This window comes from Macaca nemestrina, chromosome 15 (genome assembly GCF_043159975.1).
Source record: "Macaca nemestrina isolate mMacNem1 chromosome 15, mMacNem.hap1, whole genome shotgun sequence".
NCBI classification, from domain to species: Eukaryota; Metazoa; Chordata; class Mammalia; order Primates; family Cercopithecidae; genus Macaca; species Macaca nemestrina.
The window spans coordinates 118,145,695-118,167,979 of record NC_092139.1 but is presented as its reverse complement, the minus strand read 5'-3'; the positions used below and the strand labels follow the sequence as shown (position 1 = coordinate 118,167,979).

The following is a 22,285-nucleotide window of genomic DNA, read 5'->3' as shown; positions in this document are numbered from 1 at the left end:
CAGGAAAATCGCTTGAACCCAGGAGGCAGAGATTGCAGTGAGCCGAGGTCGCGCCACTGCACTCCAGCCTGGCGGTAGAGCAAGACTGTGTCAAAAAAAAAAAGAAGAGGGAAAAGGAAAGTAGGTCTTTTGTAATTGCTTCCCTGAAGCAGCCTGGGATCTCACAGCCAAAGCAGTGCCCCAGAACTTCTACATGCTGACAGAACTTCTGAGCCAGACAGCACTTCCAGTCCAGTTCTGAGACCGGCTCATCCTGGGACTAAGATTGCAGGGAGATTCCAGCAGAGCCCCAGAGCCAGGCAGAAGAGGGGAGGCTGTGTCTGCCAACAGGACCCACTAGGGCAGTGCCCCTCACCCTCAGGGGAGCAGCCCTGTGCTCTCTGCAGAGGAGCCTGCTGCCCACAGCCAGGGCTGCTCACTGGCACTGCCCACCAGCACCGCCTGCCCTTTCCTCTCCCCAGACACCTGGAGCATCATGCAGGCCGTCTGCAGGATGGAGAAGCACTGCCCGCTGGCTTTGACAAAAACTGCCAGGTTGACCTTCTATTGTGGAAGACGGAAGCTTCTCTTTTAGCACATTTTATACTTAATAACCACCATGTAAGTTCTACGTTGTTCAGTCAGAACATGACAAAGGAGGTAGACATGTCACTCCATTCCGTCAAACAGGGCTAGAAATCCGCCTTCTGCTTTCAGGGCAATTCTACAGTAGACTTGTCACTTCCCGTGAGCCTGCAGCTGAGACACGCCTCACTGTTGCTCTGTGCCCCACCAGAGACCTGTGGTCCAGCCTTGGGACTGGCACCTCCCCTTGGCAGAGCTTTGTCCAAATGCTGGGGCCCCACTCTGCGGCTCCCGACAAGTCCACAGGCCAGGCCCGGCACGCTCACAGACACGCAGCGGGGCTGAGGGGCCCACTTACCAGCAGTAAGTCTATGGTGTTGAGCCGGCAGAGCTCCTGGTTGATGCTGGGTGTGTTTGTGTGCAGCAGTGCTGCCATGAGGCGGGCGCCATGCAGACGGGCATTCCCCAGGGGCTCCTCCAGCACACCAATGGTGGTCAGGATCGCTTTCTTCTGCAAACACAGAAGGTACCACCCAGTTAGGCCCTGTGAGCAATGAGGCCACTGCTGGAGTCTCTGGGCTCATGCCGGGACCCCGCCCAGGGCGGTGAGGTGCATGGCGGGGGTCCACGCCGGGACCCCGCCCAGGGCGGTGAGGTGCATGGCGGGGGTCCACGCCGGGACCCCGCCCAGGGCGGTGAGGTGCATGGCGGGGGTCCACGCCGGGACCCCGCCTAGGGCGGTGAGGTGCATGGCGGGGGTCCACGCCGGGACCCCGCCTAGGGTGGTGAGGTGCATGGCGGGGGTCCACGCTGGGACCCCGCCTAGGGTGGTGAGGTGCATGGTGGGGGTTCCTCAGGGAGGGCTATCTGCCAGAAGAAATGAAGGGATCAGTGGGGTGAAGAGGCTGCTGCTCCCCTCAGGGCCTCAGAAGAGTGCTCCCAGGATGGCTCACGGGCACTCCAGTCTGAGCCTGTGGGGCCAGAGAGCCATGCACCTCAGCGGGTGAGATGTCCAAGATGGGGCCAGCGGCACCAGTCTGAGGTCAGAGCCCTTGGCATGATGCCTCGCTGAGGATGCCCAGTGGGGCTGCCTCTGCGGACACAACCTCAGAACACCAAGTTAACAAGTGTCCCATGAACACACTTTGGGGAGACGGACGGAAATGCCTCCTCAGATGGGCCACAGGTCTTTTCTGATCCCCTACACTCAGCATAATGCATCTGCCTTCTCTTCACTGAAGGCTCCAGGCTGACAAAACAGAATCCGAGCCCCCACAGGGCTCGCTAGGGGGGCAGGTGGATCTTACCAAGGTGGCGAGTGAGAGGAACTGAGCTGTAGGTCAGGAGGGCGCTACGCAGCACGGGGTGGGGGGCGTTGTGTCTGGGGAGGGTGAGACGGGATGGGCAGTCGCCTGGCTGGCAGTCTGAGCCGGGAGGAGCCTTTGTGTGCTTCACCCTCCTCAACATGACCCACGCACTGCCCAGTGCTGCTGAGCGGGGCAAGGGGCCTCCCCTGCCACCCCCGGTCCCCTCTCTCAGGAGCCCAGCATCCCTTAGCTAGGTGCCCCCAACTTGGAGGCCAGGCCTGTGGTGACCTCCAGGTCAGCTGCAGAGGCAGAGAAGAGCACTTGCAGATCTGGGAGAGCAGTCCTGAAAATGTGTTTTGGCACCTACCCGGTGCTTCTCAAGTGGGGGGGTGGGAACGGCTGTCTTAGAACACATTCACTCCACACTCTGCTTCCTATGGGACACGCTGTGGGTTCTCCTCCCTGCAAATCAACCTCCCCTGCGAGGCCTCCAAAGGCACTCAGCAGTCGCCACGGCCATTTACCTTGGGGGGGTTGAGCAGGAGCTGGTGGAAGTCCTTCAGCCGAGGCTCGATGCCGTGTAGTACACTGCTGCTGACAGTGTATGACCTTTCCAGTCCCTGAGAAAAGGAGTCCACCAAGCCCTCTGTCCTGTGGATGAGGAAAGCAGATGGAGACCGGGGACACCAGGGCCCTGTCCAACCTCACCAGCAACTCAGTGCATCCTCTTCTTCCAGAAAGAGCCCTCTTTAACTTCCCAAAAATAAATCCTAGAGGAGTGCAGCTACCCAAGGTCTCCACACGTGATCTGGTGACTGGTACAGATAGAAGAGAAAGGCACTAAAGACCTTCAGGAAGATGATTGCTTGTGACATCCGAGAACATGGAGAAAGGGCAAGTGACACAGGACTCACTGCCCCCAGCACCGGTGGGGTGCTGCTCTGTCCTCCTGCTTTGAAAACCTTCACTGCTATCCCTGTATCTTTCACACTGTTCCTGTGTGGACCTTCTTTTTTTTACTTTTAGCCAGAGTCTCACTTGGTCACCCAGGCTGGAGTGCAATGATGCGATCTCAGTTCACTGCAACCTCCACCTCTTGGGTTCAAGTGATTCTCCTGCCTCAGCCTCCCGAGTAGCTGGGACTACAGGCATGGACCACCACAGGCATGGACCACCACACCCGGATAATTTTTGTATTTTTAGTAGAGACAGGATTTCGCCATGTTGGCCAGGCTGGTCTCAATCACCTGACCTCAGGTGATCGCCCGCCTTGCCTCCCAAAGTGCTGGGATTACAAGTGTGAGCCACCATGCCCAGCCCCTGTGGTGTTTTCAAGCAAGTCTGAGATATTTATTTAAACACTCTTTCCAGTTGTAAAAATAATACATAATCATATATTTTTTAAAGTAATAAGCAAAAGAATTTCAAAAATCAGAGAGCGAGGTGCAGTGGCTCACACCTATAATCCCAGCACTTTGCAAGGGACTCTGAGGCCTCAGGACTCTGAGGCCGCACTGAGATACGGTCGTGGCACCGCACTCCCACCTGGGGGACAGAGCAAGACACCATCTGAAAATCAGCAGCAGCAGCAGCACAAGAATCAAAGAGAAACAGCTGGCTTCTCTCTGTTTTCCTGATTTTTACACAGTCCCCTCCATCACATGTAGGGTTGAGCCTGGGCCTCAGAAGTGGCTCAGCTTTCCTGGATTTATGAAGATTAAAATATCAATATTCCACTTGCCTAACTAGAGAAAAATGACAACATTTTAACACTATTTTTGGTTAATAAACTAACAAATAAGTATTAGGTAGTACAAGAGAGAGAGAGACAGAGACAGTCCTAACAACCTCACTACCAAGGTTAAGTCAATTTCTTGTCATTTTCTTATTGTTCCTTTTTCTTTCACTTTAAAAAAGCACAGGCTATCAGTGTTGGGGGCTGAATTACGTTCTCCCCAGAATGCGGAAATAAGGGAGCTACAGTCACCTTGGGAGAGTTAGACATCGTCGCATGTGATGGAATGGAGACGACGGAAATGTCCTGGAGATATCAGGTTCCCGCTGGCATGTGGGGAACCTGAATCCACAGATGGGGTTCAAGGGCCAGGGGCAGGCCAGGAGGGGAAATGCCCAGAGAACACTGATACGGCCCTTTCGAGACATACACTATAGGATCTCCTGGGCATCTGGCAGGCCAACCACACCCCCCTGTCCCAATGCCTCCCTCACAGACTCTCCACTCGACTGTCTTTCCATTTGCGCCTGATGGGCGTCCTCCTCGGAGTTTCAACTGCTTGAAAGGCTTTGGCACTGCCCAGCCTTCTGTGACCTGAGGGCCTTCTAGGCCACACTGTGATCCAGAGAAACAGTTTCAAACACTTCCTGAAATTTCTACCTGGGGTCAGAGAAGGGTCTCCAGCACCTATATCCTCAAACAAATTCAACTTTCACCTGAACTCACTTCTGCTGCTGACTCCTCTGTCTCTGCCTATTCACTGTCGTGCCTCAACAGGCCTCCAACAGCTGCAACGGAGGATAGCGGTGTGGGGTCACAGCAAAGGAGCTCCTCCAAGCAAGCTCCACTCTCCTCTGCCTCATATTGCCCCATGCTTGTGTCCACACTGGGACCCCCTCACTGCCTCATCCCAGGTGGTCTCTGCCAGATGCGGCCTCTCAGGGAAAACGTCCCTGACTGCGAGGCTCCACCCACCAGCCCCATGTGGGTCCCTTCTTGTGAGCCCTGAGGCACAGAGTGCATGTCTACGGCACTCGCCACTCTGCATCACCCTGGCTGTCCACACACTGGCCTCCTGTGCCAGATGGGAGCAATTAAAGAGAAGGGGCTGTGTCTCAGTTCTCTGACTCCTTGGGCCTGTGTTAGTGCACAGTGGGTACAGAAATGACACCTGATGAACGAGAAAGTGCAACGGAGGACAGTCGCCTGGGAACCAAGTGCTAATGCCACAGCCCCACCCTGTGAGGGCCAGTGTCTGCCTGGGAGATAAACACATGTATATATAACTGTGCGTCGCGGTGGAAACCCTGCCACACACACACACACACAGGAGCTGTGGAAACCCTGCCACACACACACACGCACACCCAGGAGCTGTGGAAACCCTGCCACACACACACACACACGCACACACAGGAGCTGTGGGGACTTGTCACAACAGTCCTCGGGGAAAACCTGCCAACCACACCTGCTCCACACATGTCGACACCTGCATCGCCAACTGGTCACGACGAGCAGCTTCAGGCTGGAGAGGAAGCACCAGTGATGATGAGGGTCCAAGGGGACTTGGCCGCAGCCATAAAGTCAAGCCTTCAACAAGGGAAATCTATCTGTGTTATTGCTTGCATAATCAAAAATTAAAAACACAAATGACATAATCCAGACTGCTCATGTGGGCTGCCAGTCACTGAAGCACCAAGTTCAGCTCCATACGATTTCTCCTCATGAGACTCACCCAACCCGCCTGGTTTCCAGCAAGGTGAGTAACACCTGAGTCCCGCTAACGAGGCAACTCTCCGTCCGGTCTCCATCAAACATGTTCTTCAGAAGCTGCTCCACACAGTCCTGCCTGCTGGACATACACAGAGGTCACTGCCTGGCAGATCAGACACACACACAAGAGACACACACAGAGGTCACTGCCTGGCAGAGCAGACACACACACAAAGGATGCAAGGATGCTCCTTGCTCCCCGTGGAGGACCCCAGCAAAACCCTAAACCTGCTCAGGCTCAAGGCCAGGCGCCAGGGTTCTCAGGACACTCCTGCTGCTGCTGGCCCACTCTCTAGACCCGCCAGGTGACTCCTCTGGAGACCCCTCCCTCTGGAAATAGGCCCCCAGTTAACACGGGCTCTGAACCTGGGGTTCATTCGAATGTGAATCAGAGGAGGTGGCAGCATGTCCTGGTGCTCAGAGCGAGGCTCAGCGATGTCCCCATGACCCAGAAAGGGAGGCCCACCAGCACCACGGCCCACCAGCACTCACGACTCCAGCGCTGTGAGGAGGGGGTCTGGCTCCAGAGCCTCTTGCAGCTGACTGCCCTGGTCTCTGCCCAGCCTAACTATGTCACAGAGAGTCTGAGAAGCATTTGACTGCCTCTGAAAAGACAAGGGAAACACAGAGCCCCTCAGTGTGGAGAAGAAACAGCAGGACCAGCCCTGGCAGGCACACAGGGCACGAGTCCTGCTGCTTCTCTGGCAGATGCTAGACTTCTGTTGTTATTCAATACCATTGTGATGTTAAATTCTTTCTTTCTTTTTTTTTTTTAAAAAGATGTGGGACTTTTGCCCGGGTGTAATGGCTCTGGCCTGTAATCCCAGCACTTTGGGAGGCAGAGGCGGGCGGATCATCAGGTCAGGAGATCAAGACCATCCTGGCTAACACAGTGAAACGCCATCTCTACTAAAAATACAAAAAATTAGCCGGGCATGGTGGCAGGCGCCTGTAGTCCCAGCTACTCGGGAGGTTGAGGCAGGAGAATGGCGTGAACCCGGGAGGTGGACCCTGCAGTGAGCCGAGATCGCGCCACTGCACTCCAGCCTGGGCAACAGAGCGAGACTCCGTCTCCAAAAAAAAAAAAAAGGATGTGGGACTTTCTCTAAACCAGTTTTCTACAAAGATTCCAGACAACAGCTTCATTTCAAAGAAGCTCGAGTATGCCTTTTCTGTTGTCAAAATGTAGATCTGGTTAGATTTTTCTTTTTTTTAAGCTGCATTGAACTATCTTTAGGAATTCAAAACAGGGCTAATAATGGTCAGATATGCAATGCAGATACTGGGCTATACCTGTGATCCACGTTTTGAAATATACTGAATATGTGGCCATGTTATTGATACTGTATTTTAAATGTGGTAATAAGTAGCTGCTGTTATTCAGAATGAGTCCTGTAAGCTGATGAAAATAGGGAAGTTGCTACCAAGAAAACAGAGGACTCAACTTTTCTAGAGAAACATTAACACACAATCCCTGATGGGAACCTGCCCCTGCTGACAATGCCGGGGTTGTTCTCTAGGGAAGACAAATGTGATTCAGAGAGAAACAACCCGACTCCTTGCAGCATTGGCTCACACGCTGTGGGAAGACGGAGGGGCAAACACTCACAGGAGTGTTTTAGGGAGAAAAGAAAGCAGCCAGATTAGCCCTGAGCTCTGCCTTTGGGACCCAGGACAGGCCATCAGTCCACCACACCCACATGCATGGGTGGACGCTGGTTCTCAGGCAGGGTGGCCTCCTCGCTTCCTACAGACGCCAGTGTGGCCTCTCCCATCTGTCTGATCAGCCCTGTGGGCTGACAGAGAACGAAGCAGGGTGATTGGCCAGGCAGCGGTGAAGGCCTCAGACACGAGTCAGCACCACTGTTTTCCAATTTGCCAAGGACGCGTGGTTGTATGTATAGATAGATACGTGTAATGCTAGGAAAAGGTCTGCTGGGATGTACCCCAAACTCTGAACAGGCATCACCACAGGGAGCCCCATTGTCACCTTAGGTGCTTCCAGGGTGGGTGGCTTCTAGGGGGCCCCTAACAATCCCCTCCTGGAGTTCATGCCCCTATAGCCCCCATCTCTTTTAGTGTGGGCTGGACCCAGCCACCCAGCTCTAAAGAGCCAAATACAGTAAGAGTGAGGGGAAAGCTCAGCTCCACGTCGTGTGCTGCCCTGTGGAGAGGCCCACGTGGTACAATGACGAGGGTGGCCTCGGCCCACAGCCCTGAGGAACTGTATGCTGCCAAGCCATCTGTGACCATGGAGCTGGCCTCTACCCCAGGGGAGCTCTGAGATGACTGCACTTTGTGAGAGAATGAGCAGAAGAGCCACTAAGCCACATTCAGATGCCTGATCCACAGAAACTGATACTGCTACAGGTAAAAATACTTGCCATAAGCAACTACGTTTCAGGGTAATTTGCTATTCAGTCGCAGACGACCAATACAATTCTATTAGAATTGTTCTTTTGTTTGTTTGTTGAGACAGAATCTCGCTGTCGCCCAGGCTGGAGTGCAGCCGTGCGATCTCGACTCACTACAAGCTCCCCTTCCCGGGTTCGAGTGATTCTCGTGCCTCAGCCTCCTGAGTGGCTGGGATTATAGGCACCCTCCACCACGCCTGGCTAATTTTTAGTAGAGACAGGGTTTCGCCATGTTGGCCAGGCTGGTCTCAAAACTCATCACCTCAAGTGATCAGCCTGCCTCAGCCTCCCAAAGTGCTGGAATTACAGGCATGAGCCACCGCGCCTGTCCTAGAATTGTTTTTATCATACACATATATTATTTTTCAGTTAAGGAAAAAAAGCCTAGGCCAGGCATGGTGGCTCACTCCTGTAACCACGGCACTTTAGGAGGCTGAGGTAGGAGGATCACTTGAGGCCAGGTGTTTGAGAACAGCCTGAGCAATGTAGTGAGACCTCCTCTCTATTTAAACAACAAGAAAACAGCCTAGAGGCCAGGTGTGGTGGCTTACCTGCCTGGGTGAGCAGGAGAATCGCTTGAACCCGAGAGGCGGAGGCTGCAGTGAGCCAAGATCGCCTCATTGCACTCTAGCCTGGGCAACAAGAGCGAAACTCCACCTCAAAAAACAAAAAACAAAAAACAAAAAAAAAACAAAAAAAAAACAGCCTAGAAGTCAGTGCTTGATTAAAGAGAGAAAAGTACCCAACAGATCCTCATCTTAGGAAAGGGATGACTTGCCCCTCCCTCGCTCCCTTGGCCGGCAGCAGTAGATGGCCCAGCAGCCGCAGGCCTGGGCTAGCATGCACGAAGCTTGGTAAGCAGCACACTCACATCTTCATCCTGGCTCGGGTGGATCAACTCCACAAGCCTCTGGATGACTTTCTCTTCATTCAGCCACTGAAAGAGAAAAAGAGGCCTTTCAGTGTCGCTGCTCACGTCTAAGTAAACAGCAGGAACCTTTCCCCTTCAGCGCAGCACTGCACCCGTTTTCTAGAATAGACTCTGCCTGACACGTCCCAGACCCAGAAAGAACACAAATAACACACAATGACTGAGTTTTGGGAGGTCCTGGAAGTAGCTGAAAAGATAATAAGGGGTGACCACCATGCCTCTGCCCTAACGGTGCACATGTAAGCTCTGTCTTCAGGATTTCTCTCTAAGGACCAGGGTGCAAATGAGCCACACGGGCCACAGCTCAGGAACCTGCTGGATGCTGAAGCCAGAGAAGCCTCAGCTGTTCCCTGCAGCACTGGGGCCTTCCCAGGATGAGGAAGAGTAAATCCACCCTGGCGAGGCCACAGGAACACTGTGGGGTCAAGCTCATGGGCAACGGGGGCCCAGTGTGAGTGTCGGGGTCCGGCAGGTCTGGGCCACATCTGGCTCCCACACCGCACTGCTGTGCCCTGTGCCTAAATTCCTTATCCCAGAATGGGATGACCTGTCCCCACGTGGCTACTTTGTGAAGTGAATCAAGTAAAGCAGCTAAAAGGCTGCCTGATGTACAGTTCTGCAGGCTTCCCACTAACGGCTATGACCACAGCTAGTACTGATCCTGTGTCCACTGTGCAAAGGTGGGTGACGGTCAGTCATTCCCTGCGTCCACTGTGAAAAGGTGGGTGATGGTCGGTCATGCCCAGTGAGAAGCTGCTCCCTGAGGAAGCATTACTAACCTCAGAGTGACAGTGACCACCTGGATGAGTCCAGATTCTAGGAGCTGGGAAACAGGGAGAGGGCCTCACAGTTTACTCTATTTTATTTATTTTTTTTTGAGACGGAGTCTCGCTCTGTCACCCAGGCTGGAGTGCAGTGGTGCGATCTCGGCTCACTGCAAGCTCCGCCTCCCAGGTTCACACCATTCTCCTGCCTCAGCCTCCCGAGTAGCTGGGACTACAGGCGCCCGCCACCACACCTGGCTATTTTTTGTATTTTTAGTAGAGACAGGGTTTCACCATATTAGCCAGGATGGTCTCCATCTCCTGACCTCATGACCCGCCCACCTCCGCCTCCCAAAGTGCTGGGATGACAGGTGAGAGCCACCGCGCCCGGCCTCTACTCTATTTTAAATCTCACCATAAACAAAGCTGGCCAAACAGTGAGTGGAAGTTTGTGCGGCATGGATTTCCCGGACTTCTCTGGGGGGCATCCTCCTCTTTTCGGGAACTATAGCACCTGCTCTCACTGACTAAACACCATCAGAACAGACGCATGCACACTCCAGGGTAAACAATGGGGCTCTGCAGGTAACTGCTGTCCACCAGGGCTCTCCTGGCAGGCACAGGCCTGGACGCAGGGCCAGCACCTCACTGACCTCCTGCTCTAAGCCACAGGGGTGGGCGCTGGCAGGGGAAAAGGAGGCAGGCAAGATAAGTCCATTTCAGCCTCTTCACAGAGCAGGAGGCTGGAGACTGCAGAGAGAAGGGACCGCTCTGCTCCGCGCTTCTGAGCAAGTTGAGTCAGAACAGTGGGAAAGGTGCAGGCCACAATCCTCGACAAGAACCCCTAACAGCCCCATGGAGAAGTGCACGCTGGGTGAAGAGATGAGGGCCGGGCGCCCTGGTGCTGTGAGCTCCTGCACTTAACCAGCTGGCTTCCTGCAGCACCCCTGCCCTCGGGAACTGGGGGGACTCCTGGACTCACATGCAGGACTTCCTGCCGGAGCCCTGCTGGCTCCACACAGCTGACCAGGCGCAGCAGCAGGTCCATAAGCGCTGAGGTGCCGATGTGCTTCAACACCAGGCTGATGAACTTGTCCTTCTTCTTCAAAAATGTAATCACCTGAAATCACACACACCTGAGAGGCAGGCAGGGCTGACCCTGACAACCATGAGACTCCTCCTTCAAAAACTCTCATGGGAAAGTTGAACTGTTAATTATATCAAGCAGAAATAACGGAAAGACCCAGACAAGATTGTAAGAAAGCTCTCTCAAGGGACAGGCAGAGAATTCTACCAGGCAGTGGTGTATGTGAGGGCCTGGTAGGGGGAGGCCGCTGCACAGGGACAGCTGTGGCTCTGCACTGACAGGACACAGCTGTCCCAGGCGGGGCACCACAGGCTGCGTGAGAAGCTGCCATTCAATACCTACTGGTTCGGGTTTTTCCAATAGAAACGAATGGTGTAGACAGAGCTGAGCTGAGCTGATGGCCATCGCTGGCAGCCCCAGGCCTAGAACACACACCCAGGGAGCACAGAGTGCACAAGATGCCAGCTGCTGACCAAAACCAGTGAGCAGCTGAAGGGGAAAGAAGACTGAGGTTTTAGAAAAGAAAAAGAGGCCTTCTGTGGCTGGCTGATGACCAGTACCAACGAAGTGTAGACAGCTAAGCGTGAGGCCACGGGGAGGCACAGCACCCATCACAGACGCAGTGAGTTGCTCAGATGGTGGATCTGAGGTAACAGTGGAGAGTTGAAGGCTGGGCTTGCTGCAAATTCAGCTCAACTCAGCCTACAGAGATAAGTGTCTGCTATGTCCAGGCTACTGGGCTGGGGGCTGGGGTAGACCCAGCCCTCCACTGGAAACAATGGGAACACAGAGAAGGCCCACCTGGCTGCAGGGCCTCAGCCTCACTCCCCAGTGCTGCGATGAGGAGGGAGAGTAGGAAAAGGATCGGTGGGAAAAGAGAAGGGGAAGAAGGAAGAGGAGGGGAAGGAGGGGGCAGGGGAGGAGGAGAGGAGGATGGCTCTTCGAAAAGGATGATTAAACTTCTAGAAAGACTAAGGACAAAACAGAAGATGCAAATAACAATATCAAGAATGAAACAAGGGACATCACTAAAGATCCTACAGAAATAAAAACTACGATGAGAGGTTTGTAGTTTTTTTTTTCTTTTTTTTTTGAGACAGGGTCTCACTCTGTCGCCCAGGCTGGAGTGCAGTGGTGCGATCATAGCTCACTGCAGCCTCCATCTTCTGAGCTCAAGTGATCCTCCCACCTCAGCCTCCCAAAATGCTGTGGTAACACGCAGGAGCCACCACACCTGATGTACTATGAGAAATTAACAGAAACAATTGTATGCCAGTTTTTGTAAATTTAGAAAAGAAACTTCCTTAAAAAAAGTACTTATCTAAACTGACAAGAAACAAAATCAATTCCAGAACATAATAAAACCCCACAAAATCTATAATTAATAGGCTCTCTATACAGAGAAGGTTTAACGGCCTTACCAATAAATTCTTCCAAACATTTAAGAAAAAATAACCCTAGGCTGGGCGTGGTGGCTCACGCCTGTGATCATGGCACTTGTGGGAGGTCAAGGCAGGCGGATCACTTGATCTCAGGAATTCAAGACCAGCCTGGCCAACGTGGTCTCTACTAACAATGTAAAAATTAGCCAGATGTGGTAGTGGGTGCCTGTTAATCCCAGCTACTCGGGAGGCTGAGGCATGAGAATTGCTTGAAACTAGGAAGCAGAGGTTGCAATGGGCCAAGATCGCACCACAGCACTCCAGCCTGGGGGACAGAGTGAGATTCTAACTCCAAAAAAAGAAAAAAGAACCTCTATTTTTTTTGAGCCCATAATGATCAATGGATCATATTCACATATTCACATCAATATTCTAGTTGTGATATTCTACTAGTGTTTTAGAAAATGTCACCACTGGAGGAAACATGTCAGAGCATACAAGGATTTTTTTTTTTTGAGACGGGGTCTCGCTCTGTCACCCAGGCTGGAGTGCAGTGGCCAGATCTCAGATCACTGCAAGCTCCGCCTCCCAGGTTCACGCCATTCTCCTGCCTCAGCCTCCTGAGTAACTGGGACTACAGGCGCCCGCCACTGTGCCCGGCTAATTTTTTTATTTTTACTAGAGACAGGGTTTCACCATGTTAGCCAGGATGGTCTCGATCTCCTGACCTCGTGATCCACCTGCCTCGGCCTCCCAAAGTGCTGGGATTACAGGCGTGAGCCACCGTGCCTGGCCTTTCTTTTTTCTTTTTTTTTTTTTTTTTGAGACGGAGTCTCGCTCTGTCACCTAGGCTGGAGTGCAGTGGCGCGATCTCGGCTCACTGCAACCTCTGCCTTCAGGTTCAAGTGATTCTCCTGTCTCAGCCCCACCAAGTAGCTGGGATTACAGGCATGTGCCATCACACCCAGTTAATTTTTATATTTTTAGTAGAGACAGGCTTTTGGCATGTTGGCCAGCTGCTCTCAAACTCATGGGCTCAAGTGATCCACTCACCTTGGCCTCCCAAAGTGTTGGGAGGAGTGAGCCACTGCTCTTGGCCAAGGATTTTCTTCATATTATTTCATACAACCTCATGCAAATACAATAATCTCAATCAAAATTTCAATTAAAAAGATACCATTTAAAGGCCGGGGGTAGGGGCTCATGCCTGTAATCCCAGCACTTTGGGAGGCCCAGGTAGGTGGATCACCTGAGGTCAGGAGTTCAAGACCGCCTGGCCAACATGGTGAAACCCCATCTCTACCAAAAATACAAAAATTAGCCAGGCGTGATGGTGGGCACCTGTAATCCCAGCTACTTGGGAGGCTGAGGCAGAAGAATCACTTGAACCCAGGGGCGGAGGCTGCAGTGAGCTGAGATTGTGCCCCTACACTCCAGCCTGGGAGACAAAAGGGAGACTTTGCCTCAAACAAAAACAAAATCCTTGTATGCTTTGACATGTTTCTTCCAATGGTGACATTTTCTAAAACACCAGCATAATATCACAACTAGAATATTGATGTATATGAGTATGATACATTGATCATTATAAGCTTGAGAAAAATAGAGGTTCTTTTTTCTTTTTTTTGAGACGGAGTCTTGCTCTGTAGCCCGGGCTGGAGTGCAGTGGCCGGATCTCAGCTCACTGCAAGCTCCGCCTCCCGGGTTTACGCCATTCTTCTGCCTCAGCCTCCGGAGTAGCTGGGACTACAGGCGCCCGCCACCTCGCCCGGCTAGTTTTTTGTATTTTTAGTAGAGACGGGGTTTCACGGTGTTAGCCAGGATGGTCTCGATCTCCTGACCTCGTGATCCGCCCGTCTCGGCCTCCCAAAGTGCTGGGATTACAGGCTTGAGCCACCGTGCCCGGCCATCTTTTTTCTTTTGTTGGAGACAGAATCTCACTCTATCCCCAGGCGGGAGGGAGGCTGAGGCACGAGAATCACAAGAATCGCTTGAACCCAGGAGGTGGAGGTTGCAGTGAGCCAAGATCGCACCACTGCACTCCAGCCTGGATGACAGAGCAAGACTCTGTCTCAAAAAAAAAAAAAAAAAAAAAAAAAACACTTAAAATAATACAAAGATATCAAATACCTAAGAATAAATCCAGTGAAAGATGCTCAAGACTGCCAGACAGAGAACTGCAGTGTATTTCTGAGAAATCAAAGCAGCCTGAGCTACCGGCTGTGCTGCTATGGTGTGAAATAGAAGTGGCTGTGCTACAGTAAGGCCTCACTCACACCCTCCGTGGCTGCCTCGCTCGCACCCTCCGTGGCTGCCTTGCTCGCACCATCAGTGGCTCCTTCGCTCACACCATCAGTGGCTGCTTTTGGCCTGTTCACACTTTGCCAGACCCAACTACAGCCAACGCAAACCTCATCAAAATTTCAGTAGGTTTATTTTTTGGGGGGCAGGGTATGGAGAGGGAGAATGTACAAACTGACAAACTCATTCTAAAATGTGCTGATTCTTTTTTTTTTTTTTTTTTTTTTTGAGACGGAGTCTTGCTCTGTAGCCCGGGCTGGAGTGCAGTGGCCGGATCTCAGCTCACTGCAAGCTCCGCCTCCCGGGTTTACGCCATTCTCCTGCCTCAGCCTCCGGAGTAGCTGGGACTACAGGCGCCCGCCACCTCGCCCGGCTAGTTTTTTGTATTTTTAGTAGAGACGGGTTTCACGGTGTTAGCCAGGATGGTCTCGATCTCCTGACCTCGTGATCCGCCCGTCTCGGCCTCCCAAAGTGCTGGGATTACAGGCTTGAGCCACCGCGCCCGGCCAAAATGTGCTGATTCTAAAACAATCAAGAAAAAGAAAAAAAATAAAAAATAGAAAAGAAAAAAATAAAAACAAAAAACAAAATAGGCCACGTGCGGTGGCTCACGCCTATAATCCAGCACTTTGGGAGGCCGAAGCAGGCGGATCACCTGAGGTCAGGAGTTCGGGACCAGTCTGGCAAACATGATGAAACTCTGTCTCTACCAAAAATACAAAAATTACCCCAGCGTGGTGGCGGGCGCCTGTAATCCCAGCTACTCAGGAGACGGAGGCAGGAGAATTGCTTGAACCCCGGAGGCAGAGGTTGCAGTGAGCTGAGGTCATGCCATTGCACTCCAGCCTGGGCAACAGAGCAAAACTCCGTCTCAAAAATCATCATCATCATCATTGGCCGGGTGCGGTGGCTCACATCTGTAATCCCAGCACTTTGGGAGGCCGAGGCGGGCGGATCACAAGGTCAAGGGATCGAGACCATCCTGGCCAACATGGTGAAACCCCATCTCTACTAAAAATACAAAAATTAGTTGGGCGTGGGGGCGCACGCCTGTAGACCCAGCTACTGGGGAGGCTGAGGCAGAAGAATCGCTTGAGCCCAGGAGGTGGAGGTTGTGGTGAGCTGAGATTGCACCACTGCACTCCAGCCTGGCAACAGAGCAAGACTCTGCCTCAAAAAAAAAAAAAAAAAAATTAATAATAATAATCAAAAGGCAAAGAATCATAAAAACAATCTTGAAGAAAAATAAAGAGATACAGAAGAAATGTGATTAGCCATGAACAAATGACGTGGAATCTGACTGACAGAGACATGGGGGTTCGTGAAATATTTTCTCTAATTTGTAGACATTTGAAAGAATTCGTAACGAAGGGCGGGGAAAATGCGGACGGTCGTCTCCCGGAAGCCCCGCCTCTGGGCTACTCCCACAGTTCCAGGAAACACAGGAGGAAGGCTCGTGGCATCCCTGCCTCACGGCTGGCCCTGAGAACAAACCAGCTGCTGGGTGATGGGAAGTTTCGCTCTTGTTGCCCAGGCGGAGTGCAGGGGCACCATCTTGGCTCACCACAACCTCTGCCTCCCGGGTTCAAGCGATTCTCCTGCCTCAGCCTCCTGAGTAGCTGGGATTACAGGCATGCACCACCACGCCCGGCTAATTTGGTATTTTTAGTAGAGACGGGGTTTCTCCACGTTGGTCAGGCTGGTCTCAAACTCCCAACCTCAGGTGATCCGCTTGCCTCGGCCTCCCAAAGTGCTGGGATTACATGCGTGAGCCACTGCGCCCGGCCAATAGAATAAAATTGTAACAGTTCAGTTCATATTACTTTAACGCCTTAAGTACTGGGTAAGGGAATGGGAGAAAAATATTACATGAAGTAGTAAAATTATTAAGAAAATATCTGAAAGTGGCAGAGGAATAAGATCAGCTTATGGCAAATTACGAGATACATGCATCTAGTCACTGGGCTGCAAGGGCCAGGTCATCAAGGTTTTTACAACTTCTACTACCACCCCACAGCCTCAACAACCCCCGGCCCACACCACAGCTCCCTGCTGCCTCCACTCCCACTCCCACTCCCATTCTGCCAGCAGCCTCCCACCCAGCACCACCCACTGCTGCTGGTGCCCTTCACTTACACACAGCTTCAGAAGGAGCTGAGGTGAGGCAGTCCCCTGGGGGCCCTTGCAACTCTCAGATTTATGGCACAAGGGAAAACGGCATTCCACTATACACTCACATGCACACTGAATGTCGTCAAGGTGAACGGCGGCCTTCCTGGGGCTGCACTTTCTCAGGGCTCAAAGCAGATGTGAGATAACGGTTTGTGCCCTGACTGAATGTTTGATGGTATGAAACAATTATGGTTACTATTTTTGGAGTGTGATTATAAAATTCTGATTATATTTAAAAGAAAAAAGTCTTTATTTTAGAGATACATAGCTGGGCAACGTGGCTCACACTTGTAGTCCCAGAACTTTGGGAGGCCTGGGCAGGCAGATCACTTGAGCCCAGGAGTTCAAGACCAGCCTGGGTAACATGCGGAAACCCCATCTCTACAAAAAACATTTAAAAAAATTAGCCAGGTGCGGTGGTACGTGCCTGTAGTCCCAGCTACTCAGGAGGCCGAGGTGGGAGGATCCCCTGAGCTTGAGGAGGTTGAGACTGCAGTGGGCTGTGATGCAGCCAGTGGACTCCAGCCTGGGCAGAGTGAGACCCTGTCTCAAAAATAAATAAATATATACACATACTGAAATCTTTATATAAGAAATAATCTGGTGTCTAGGATTTGTTTTAAAATACTCTTGTTGGGGACGGGCAGGTGGGGCATGACACAGGAAGAAGACTGGGCAAGGCGGACCACGGGGTGCAGGCACAGGGGCCACCACCCCTCTCTACCTGTGTGTCCACAGCCTGGAGGGGCAGATGCCCGGGTCAGGTCACATGTGAGGCAGGAGCAAGGATGGACTCCAGGAAGACCCCGCTACAGCTGGCTGAGATTAATTCACTAACTGCTTTTGCAGAAGTCTAATGTGAGAAGTTACCTTTGTTTTGAAAGAATAAATGCTCTGGACAGACAGACACGCCACCCACACAGACAAAGCTGCAGACCTGAGAAGGTGGATGTCCAACGTCTTGCCATGAAGCCCCAGGACCTCATACCTCCACCTGGTAGGTGACAGCACAAGACGGCCTACTTTGGGGCCCCGTGCAGCTCCCAGGGATGGCGGGAAGTGGTGCTTATTCCAGAGCCAGTTACAACCTCCTCCTTCTTTTTTTTTTTTTTGGGGACAGAGTGTCACTCTGTCGCCCAGTCTGGAGTACAGTGGTACAATCTCAGCTCACTGCAACCTCTGCCTCCCAGGTTCAAGCAATTCTCCTGCCTCAGCTTCCCAAGTAGCTGGGATTACAGATGCACACCACCACGCTCAGCTAATTTTTGTATTTTTAGTAGAGACAGGGTTTTGTCATGTTGGCCAGGCTGGTCTTGAACTCCTAACCTCAAGTGATCTGCCCAGCTCGGCCTCCCAAAGTGCTGGGATTACAGGCATGAGCCACCATACCCGGCCAGAAACACTCCTTCGAATTCCAGTTCTCAGACTGGCAAAACCCCCACTGCTCCACATGTGTTGCACAGAAGAGTCACAAATGCTGTTCCCACGGCCTGAGGATGAGTCACACAGCCAGGCCCACAGCAGGACACGTCAGTATCCACCATGACAGTGCCCCAAATCACATGGGCTTTGCACATTTACCTGTTCAGTTTTTCTTGCAATGAGATTGCCAATGGTCTTGCTGAAAAAACTGGCGAGCAGAGGATTGAGAGGCGGCTCATGGTCCAGGAAGTCATACAGGAGGCTCAGCAGGCTCTCGTCCCCACCAAGGCGGTCGCTGATCTGTGGCACATCACAAGTCAGAAGCTCACAGGCTGTGTTTGGATATCTAAAAGGGCACAGTCCAAGCACTGGAGGTGAAATTAGACTTCTCCAACTCTTAGGAAGCTGCTTACATAGTCTGTTTCTTAGGAAGCAGACCCCCGTGATAAAAACTATAGACCTCAGAACAGAATAAAAACATGACTACCTGTGACCAGCTAGAAGTTTTTTAACATACCTTCTAGGCTCCTCATGCCCTATATGCTGATATCCGACATTTTCTGACCCTACTCCCATTCTTTAAATAACTTCTCTCAGTCTTCTGGCTTCTCCTCTCCAGGCCTTCACACTCACCTGCCAGGTCTCTCACCTCCTGTCTGATCACACTGTTTCCGTGAGGACACGTCTGTGACCATTTCCATCTTCCCCTCCACTGAGCCTCTCCTCTCCCTCTAAGCCGTGACTCTTCCATCAACAAACACAGGCCCAATCCATCCCCAGACGGGAGACACACCCCCTCAGCAGGTCAGGAAGCAGCATGAGGGACGAGGCACTATGCACTCGGGAAGCAGTGTGAGGGACGAGGCACTGTGCAAGAACTTTATGACTAGGAAATACCAACACCTGTGAATAATGCACTTTTCATCTGATTAAAATGACCAGATACAAAACAATCCATAGCCCAGTGCATATGATCCCATGATGACATCACTGTGCTCCCTCTTTTGCACCTGGTAGACAGAGGTGGGTGATGGCCATCGCCCTAGGAAAGGCACACCCCACAGCCCACACAGCCCTCAACAGCAGCCCCCACAGCAAGGCCTGGCAGGTGACCCTGCCTCTGGGAATGCTGGAGAGAAGCACAGGGCCCAGCAGGCAGGAACCCAGTGGGAACATCCCGTAGGAATGGCTGTCTCAGAACAGGCCTGTCCCAACACCAGGAAGTGACCTGTCCTCTCTGTGTCTAGGTTTTCCCATCTGAACGTGCAGGTGAGGACAGGCACAGTGGCTCACATCTGTAATCCCAGCACTTTGGGAAGCCGAGGCGGGTGGATCACCTGAGCTCAGGAGTGGGAGACCAGCCTGGGCAACATGGTGAAACCCTGTCTCTCCAAAAAAAGAAAAAGAAAAGAAAGGAAAAATTAGCCAGGCGAGGCAGCACGTGCCTGTGGTCCCAGCTACAGGGGAGACTGAGGTGGCAGGATAGCTTGAGCCCGGGAGGCAGAGTTTGCAGTGAGCTAAGAACACACCACTGCACTCCAGCCTGGGTGGCAGAGGAAGACCCTGACTTAAAAAAAAAAAAAAACAATGCCAGGTGCGGTGGTTCACACCTGTAATCCCAGCACTTTGAGAGGCCGAGGCAGGTGGATCACCTGAGGTCAGGAGATCGACACCATCCTGGCCAACATGGTGAAACGCCATCTCTACTAAAAATATAAAAATTAGCCAGGTGTGGTGGTGCACGCCTGTAGTCCCAGCTACTTGGGAGGCTGAGGCAGGATAATCACTTGAACCTGGGAGGCGGAGGTTGTAGTGAGATGAGATCGTGCCACTGTACTCCAGTCTGGGTGACAGAGCAAGACTGTTTCCAAAATAAAAATAAAAAAATAACGTGCAGGTGACAGTGCCTGCCCATGCCTGTCGCACAGCAAGTGTGTGCTCAAGGTCAGCTGCTATGACCTTCCTTCTCTTGCCAACATGTGGCTGGTGCCAGGTGCAGAGGCAGCCTTAGCACTGGACCTAAGCCAAGGTGGTCGCTGTGACTGGCTAGAGGGGTTTGGGTTTGAGAGACTCTATAGGAAACAGCTGGCCAGGCCTGGCGGCCGACCAAGTGTGGAAGGGGAAGAAACGCAATGACCTCGGCTGGCTGCGAGGTGGGTGTTCCTCATCAGCCCAGACAAGAAAGTGCCACTTTTAGAGCTCTGAAGAACAGCGTCTGTAAGGGCAGGTGGAATGTAGAGGGTCAAAGAGTGGCCCAGCAGGCGTGGGTTGGGGAGACAGGACCTGGTTGGGGCCTGATGGAGTAGGGCATCAGGGCACAGGGGCGCTGCAGGCTGGATGTGTGGGCAGATAGGGGGCCTGAGAGGTGGGCGCAGGGGGGCTGGGGCAGGCCTGGGCTCATCCCCTCATTAGCCGACCTTTCTGGCCTTTAGTTTCCTTGTCTGTTAATTAAGGCAGGCAGTACCCACCTTGTGGGATGTCATAGGGGCTGGCCAACAAGTGCCTGGCACAGTGGACAACACACGGCCCCTCAGGGCAGAAGGACCAGAGAGCAGGAGAGGAGGGCCGGGCTGGCAGCCTCAAAGGCCACAGCGAGGCCCCAGGTCTACCAGATCTCTAACACTAAGACCGGTGTGCTGGGCAGGGGGAAGAAGTCACATCCCACGGGGTGAGGAAGAAGATCAAAAGTGAGGAAGCAGAGAAACGTCCAAATCATTCCTTGAAGAAGTATCTCAATACTATAGGGAACAAATTGATTTTTTTTTTTTTTTGAGATAGAGTCTTGCTCTGTTACCAAGGCTGGAGTGCAATGGTGCTATCTCAGCTCACTGCAACGTCTGCCTCTCGGGTTCACATCCTGTCTCAGCCTCCTGCATAGCTGGGATTACAGACAGGCACTACCATGCTCGGCTAACTTTTGTATTTTTGGTAGAGACGGGTTTCACCATGTTGGTCAGACTGGTCTCGAATTCCTAATTTCAAATGATCTGCCTGCCTCGGCCTCCCGAAGTGCTGGGATTACAGGCGTGAGCCACCAAGCCCAGCTCCAAACTCATCTTGTCTACACACGGACAAACGTATGCACACATGGCACAAACCAAGCTAGAAGACGCTGATTCTCTAGATGGAGGGACTAAGATTTTCTCCTTTTTTCCTTTATCAACATTTTACAATTATTCTTCAAATAGCAGGTGCTGCTCTAGCAGTTTAAAAACTCACACAAGGCACAGAAATTCCACAGCACATGGAGCATACAGGCTTGTTGATGCTCCCTCTGAAACTCCATCTCAAACAACACGAAGAATTAAAAAGACAAGAAGAGAGAGGCAGAAACGACAAACCAGGCCCGGAGGCCCGAACCAGTCGGCCACGTGAAGACGGCCTTGGCACAGGGAAGGCTGAGCTTCAGGAGCCCACAGAAGGGGCACCAACTAGAGATGAGAATTCAGGCCACAGAACTCCAGAGAGGCCTGGACATTGATTTGGCGGTCAGCAAGGGCAGGGTGGGCTGAAAACTCACAGGCCAGGGCAGTGGGACATGTCCCTCCCTTATGGCCTCCTGGGATCGGTGGGCCAGGGACGACAGGCACAGCCGCAGGGTGATCAGACACCATCCAGAAATAGGGGACTTGGAAAAAAAAAAAGCAACACTGGGGTGCCCCCAACCCTCTCCCCAACTCAGCTCCTGATACTAACAGGTCCATGCCCCACAGGGGGGAGCTAGGATTCTTTTCTGGGAAAAATAATGAGACAAAGAGAAAAGTCAACTAGTGGCCTCTAAGCTTGTGGTGAGTAAGCCCCAGGCAGATCCCAAACTCTGTGCAGGATTTAGGGCCCCACTCAGGAAAGCAGCATGGTGCTGACCAAGCAGAAAACAAGGCAGAGGAGAGCGAGTGACAAGGAGGAGAGTGAGCGTAGAGAACAGAAGACGAGGCACGCAGAGGACAGCGAGTGTAGAGAACAGAAGGAAACTCTTTTAAACTATAACGTTCTCAGAGATGACACATTGAGACTGTGTATACATGAATAAGAACTGGAAGCTTTTATTAAAATATCTGAGAATAAGAAACAGCTCTTAGAAATTAAAAATATGGGCCAATCGCGGTGGCTCATGCCTGTAATCCCAGCACTTTGGGAGGCTGAGGCGGGCGGATCACGAGGTCAGGAGATCGAGACCATCCTGGCTAACACAGTGAAACACCGTCTCTACTAAAAAATACAAAAAACTAGCCCGGCGAGGTGGCGGGCGTCTGTAGTCCCAGCTACTCGGGAGGCTGAGGCAGGAGAATGGTGTAAACCCAGGAGGCGGAGCTTGCAGCGAGCTGAGGTCCGGCCACTGCACTCCAGCCCGGGCAACAGAGCGAGACTCCGTCTCAAAAAAAAAAAACAAAAACAAAAACAAAAATTAGCTGGGTGTGGTGGCGGGCGCCTGT

The 22,285-nt window shown here is 52.3% G+C and overlaps 1 protein-coding gene across 19 annotated transcripts in view; it reads right to left on the bottom strand.

The window, feature by feature from the left end:
• Positions 1–22,285, bottom strand: part of LOC105489750 (protein phosphatase 6 regulatory subunit 2) — a 100,842-nt gene that overhangs the window by 20,157 nt on the left and 58,400 nt on the right. For 12 of the 19 annotated variants that reach the window (XM_011754779.2, XM_011754784.2, XM_071080831.1 and 9 more), the window contains 7 exons: positions 18,012–18,198; positions 10,471–10,608; positions 8,665–8,730; positions 5,872–5,984; positions 5,342–5,458; positions 2,396–2,522; positions 923–1,075 (listed from right to left, as the gene is read on the bottom strand). In XM_011754779.2, the coding sequence (XP_011753081.2) occupies positions 923–1,075; positions 2,396–2,522; positions 5,342–5,458; positions 5,872–5,984; positions 8,665–8,730; positions 10,471–10,608; positions 18,012–18,198 (901 nt within the window). Of the gene's footprint in view, positions 1–922; positions 1,076–2,395; positions 2,523–5,341; positions 5,459–5,871; positions 5,985–8,664; positions 8,731–10,470; positions 10,609–18,011; positions 18,221–22,285 lie in introns of all 19 variants that reach the window. The other 7 variants (XM_024795373.2, XM_024795375.2, XM_011754777.2 and 4 more) reach the window with 2 other exon arrangements.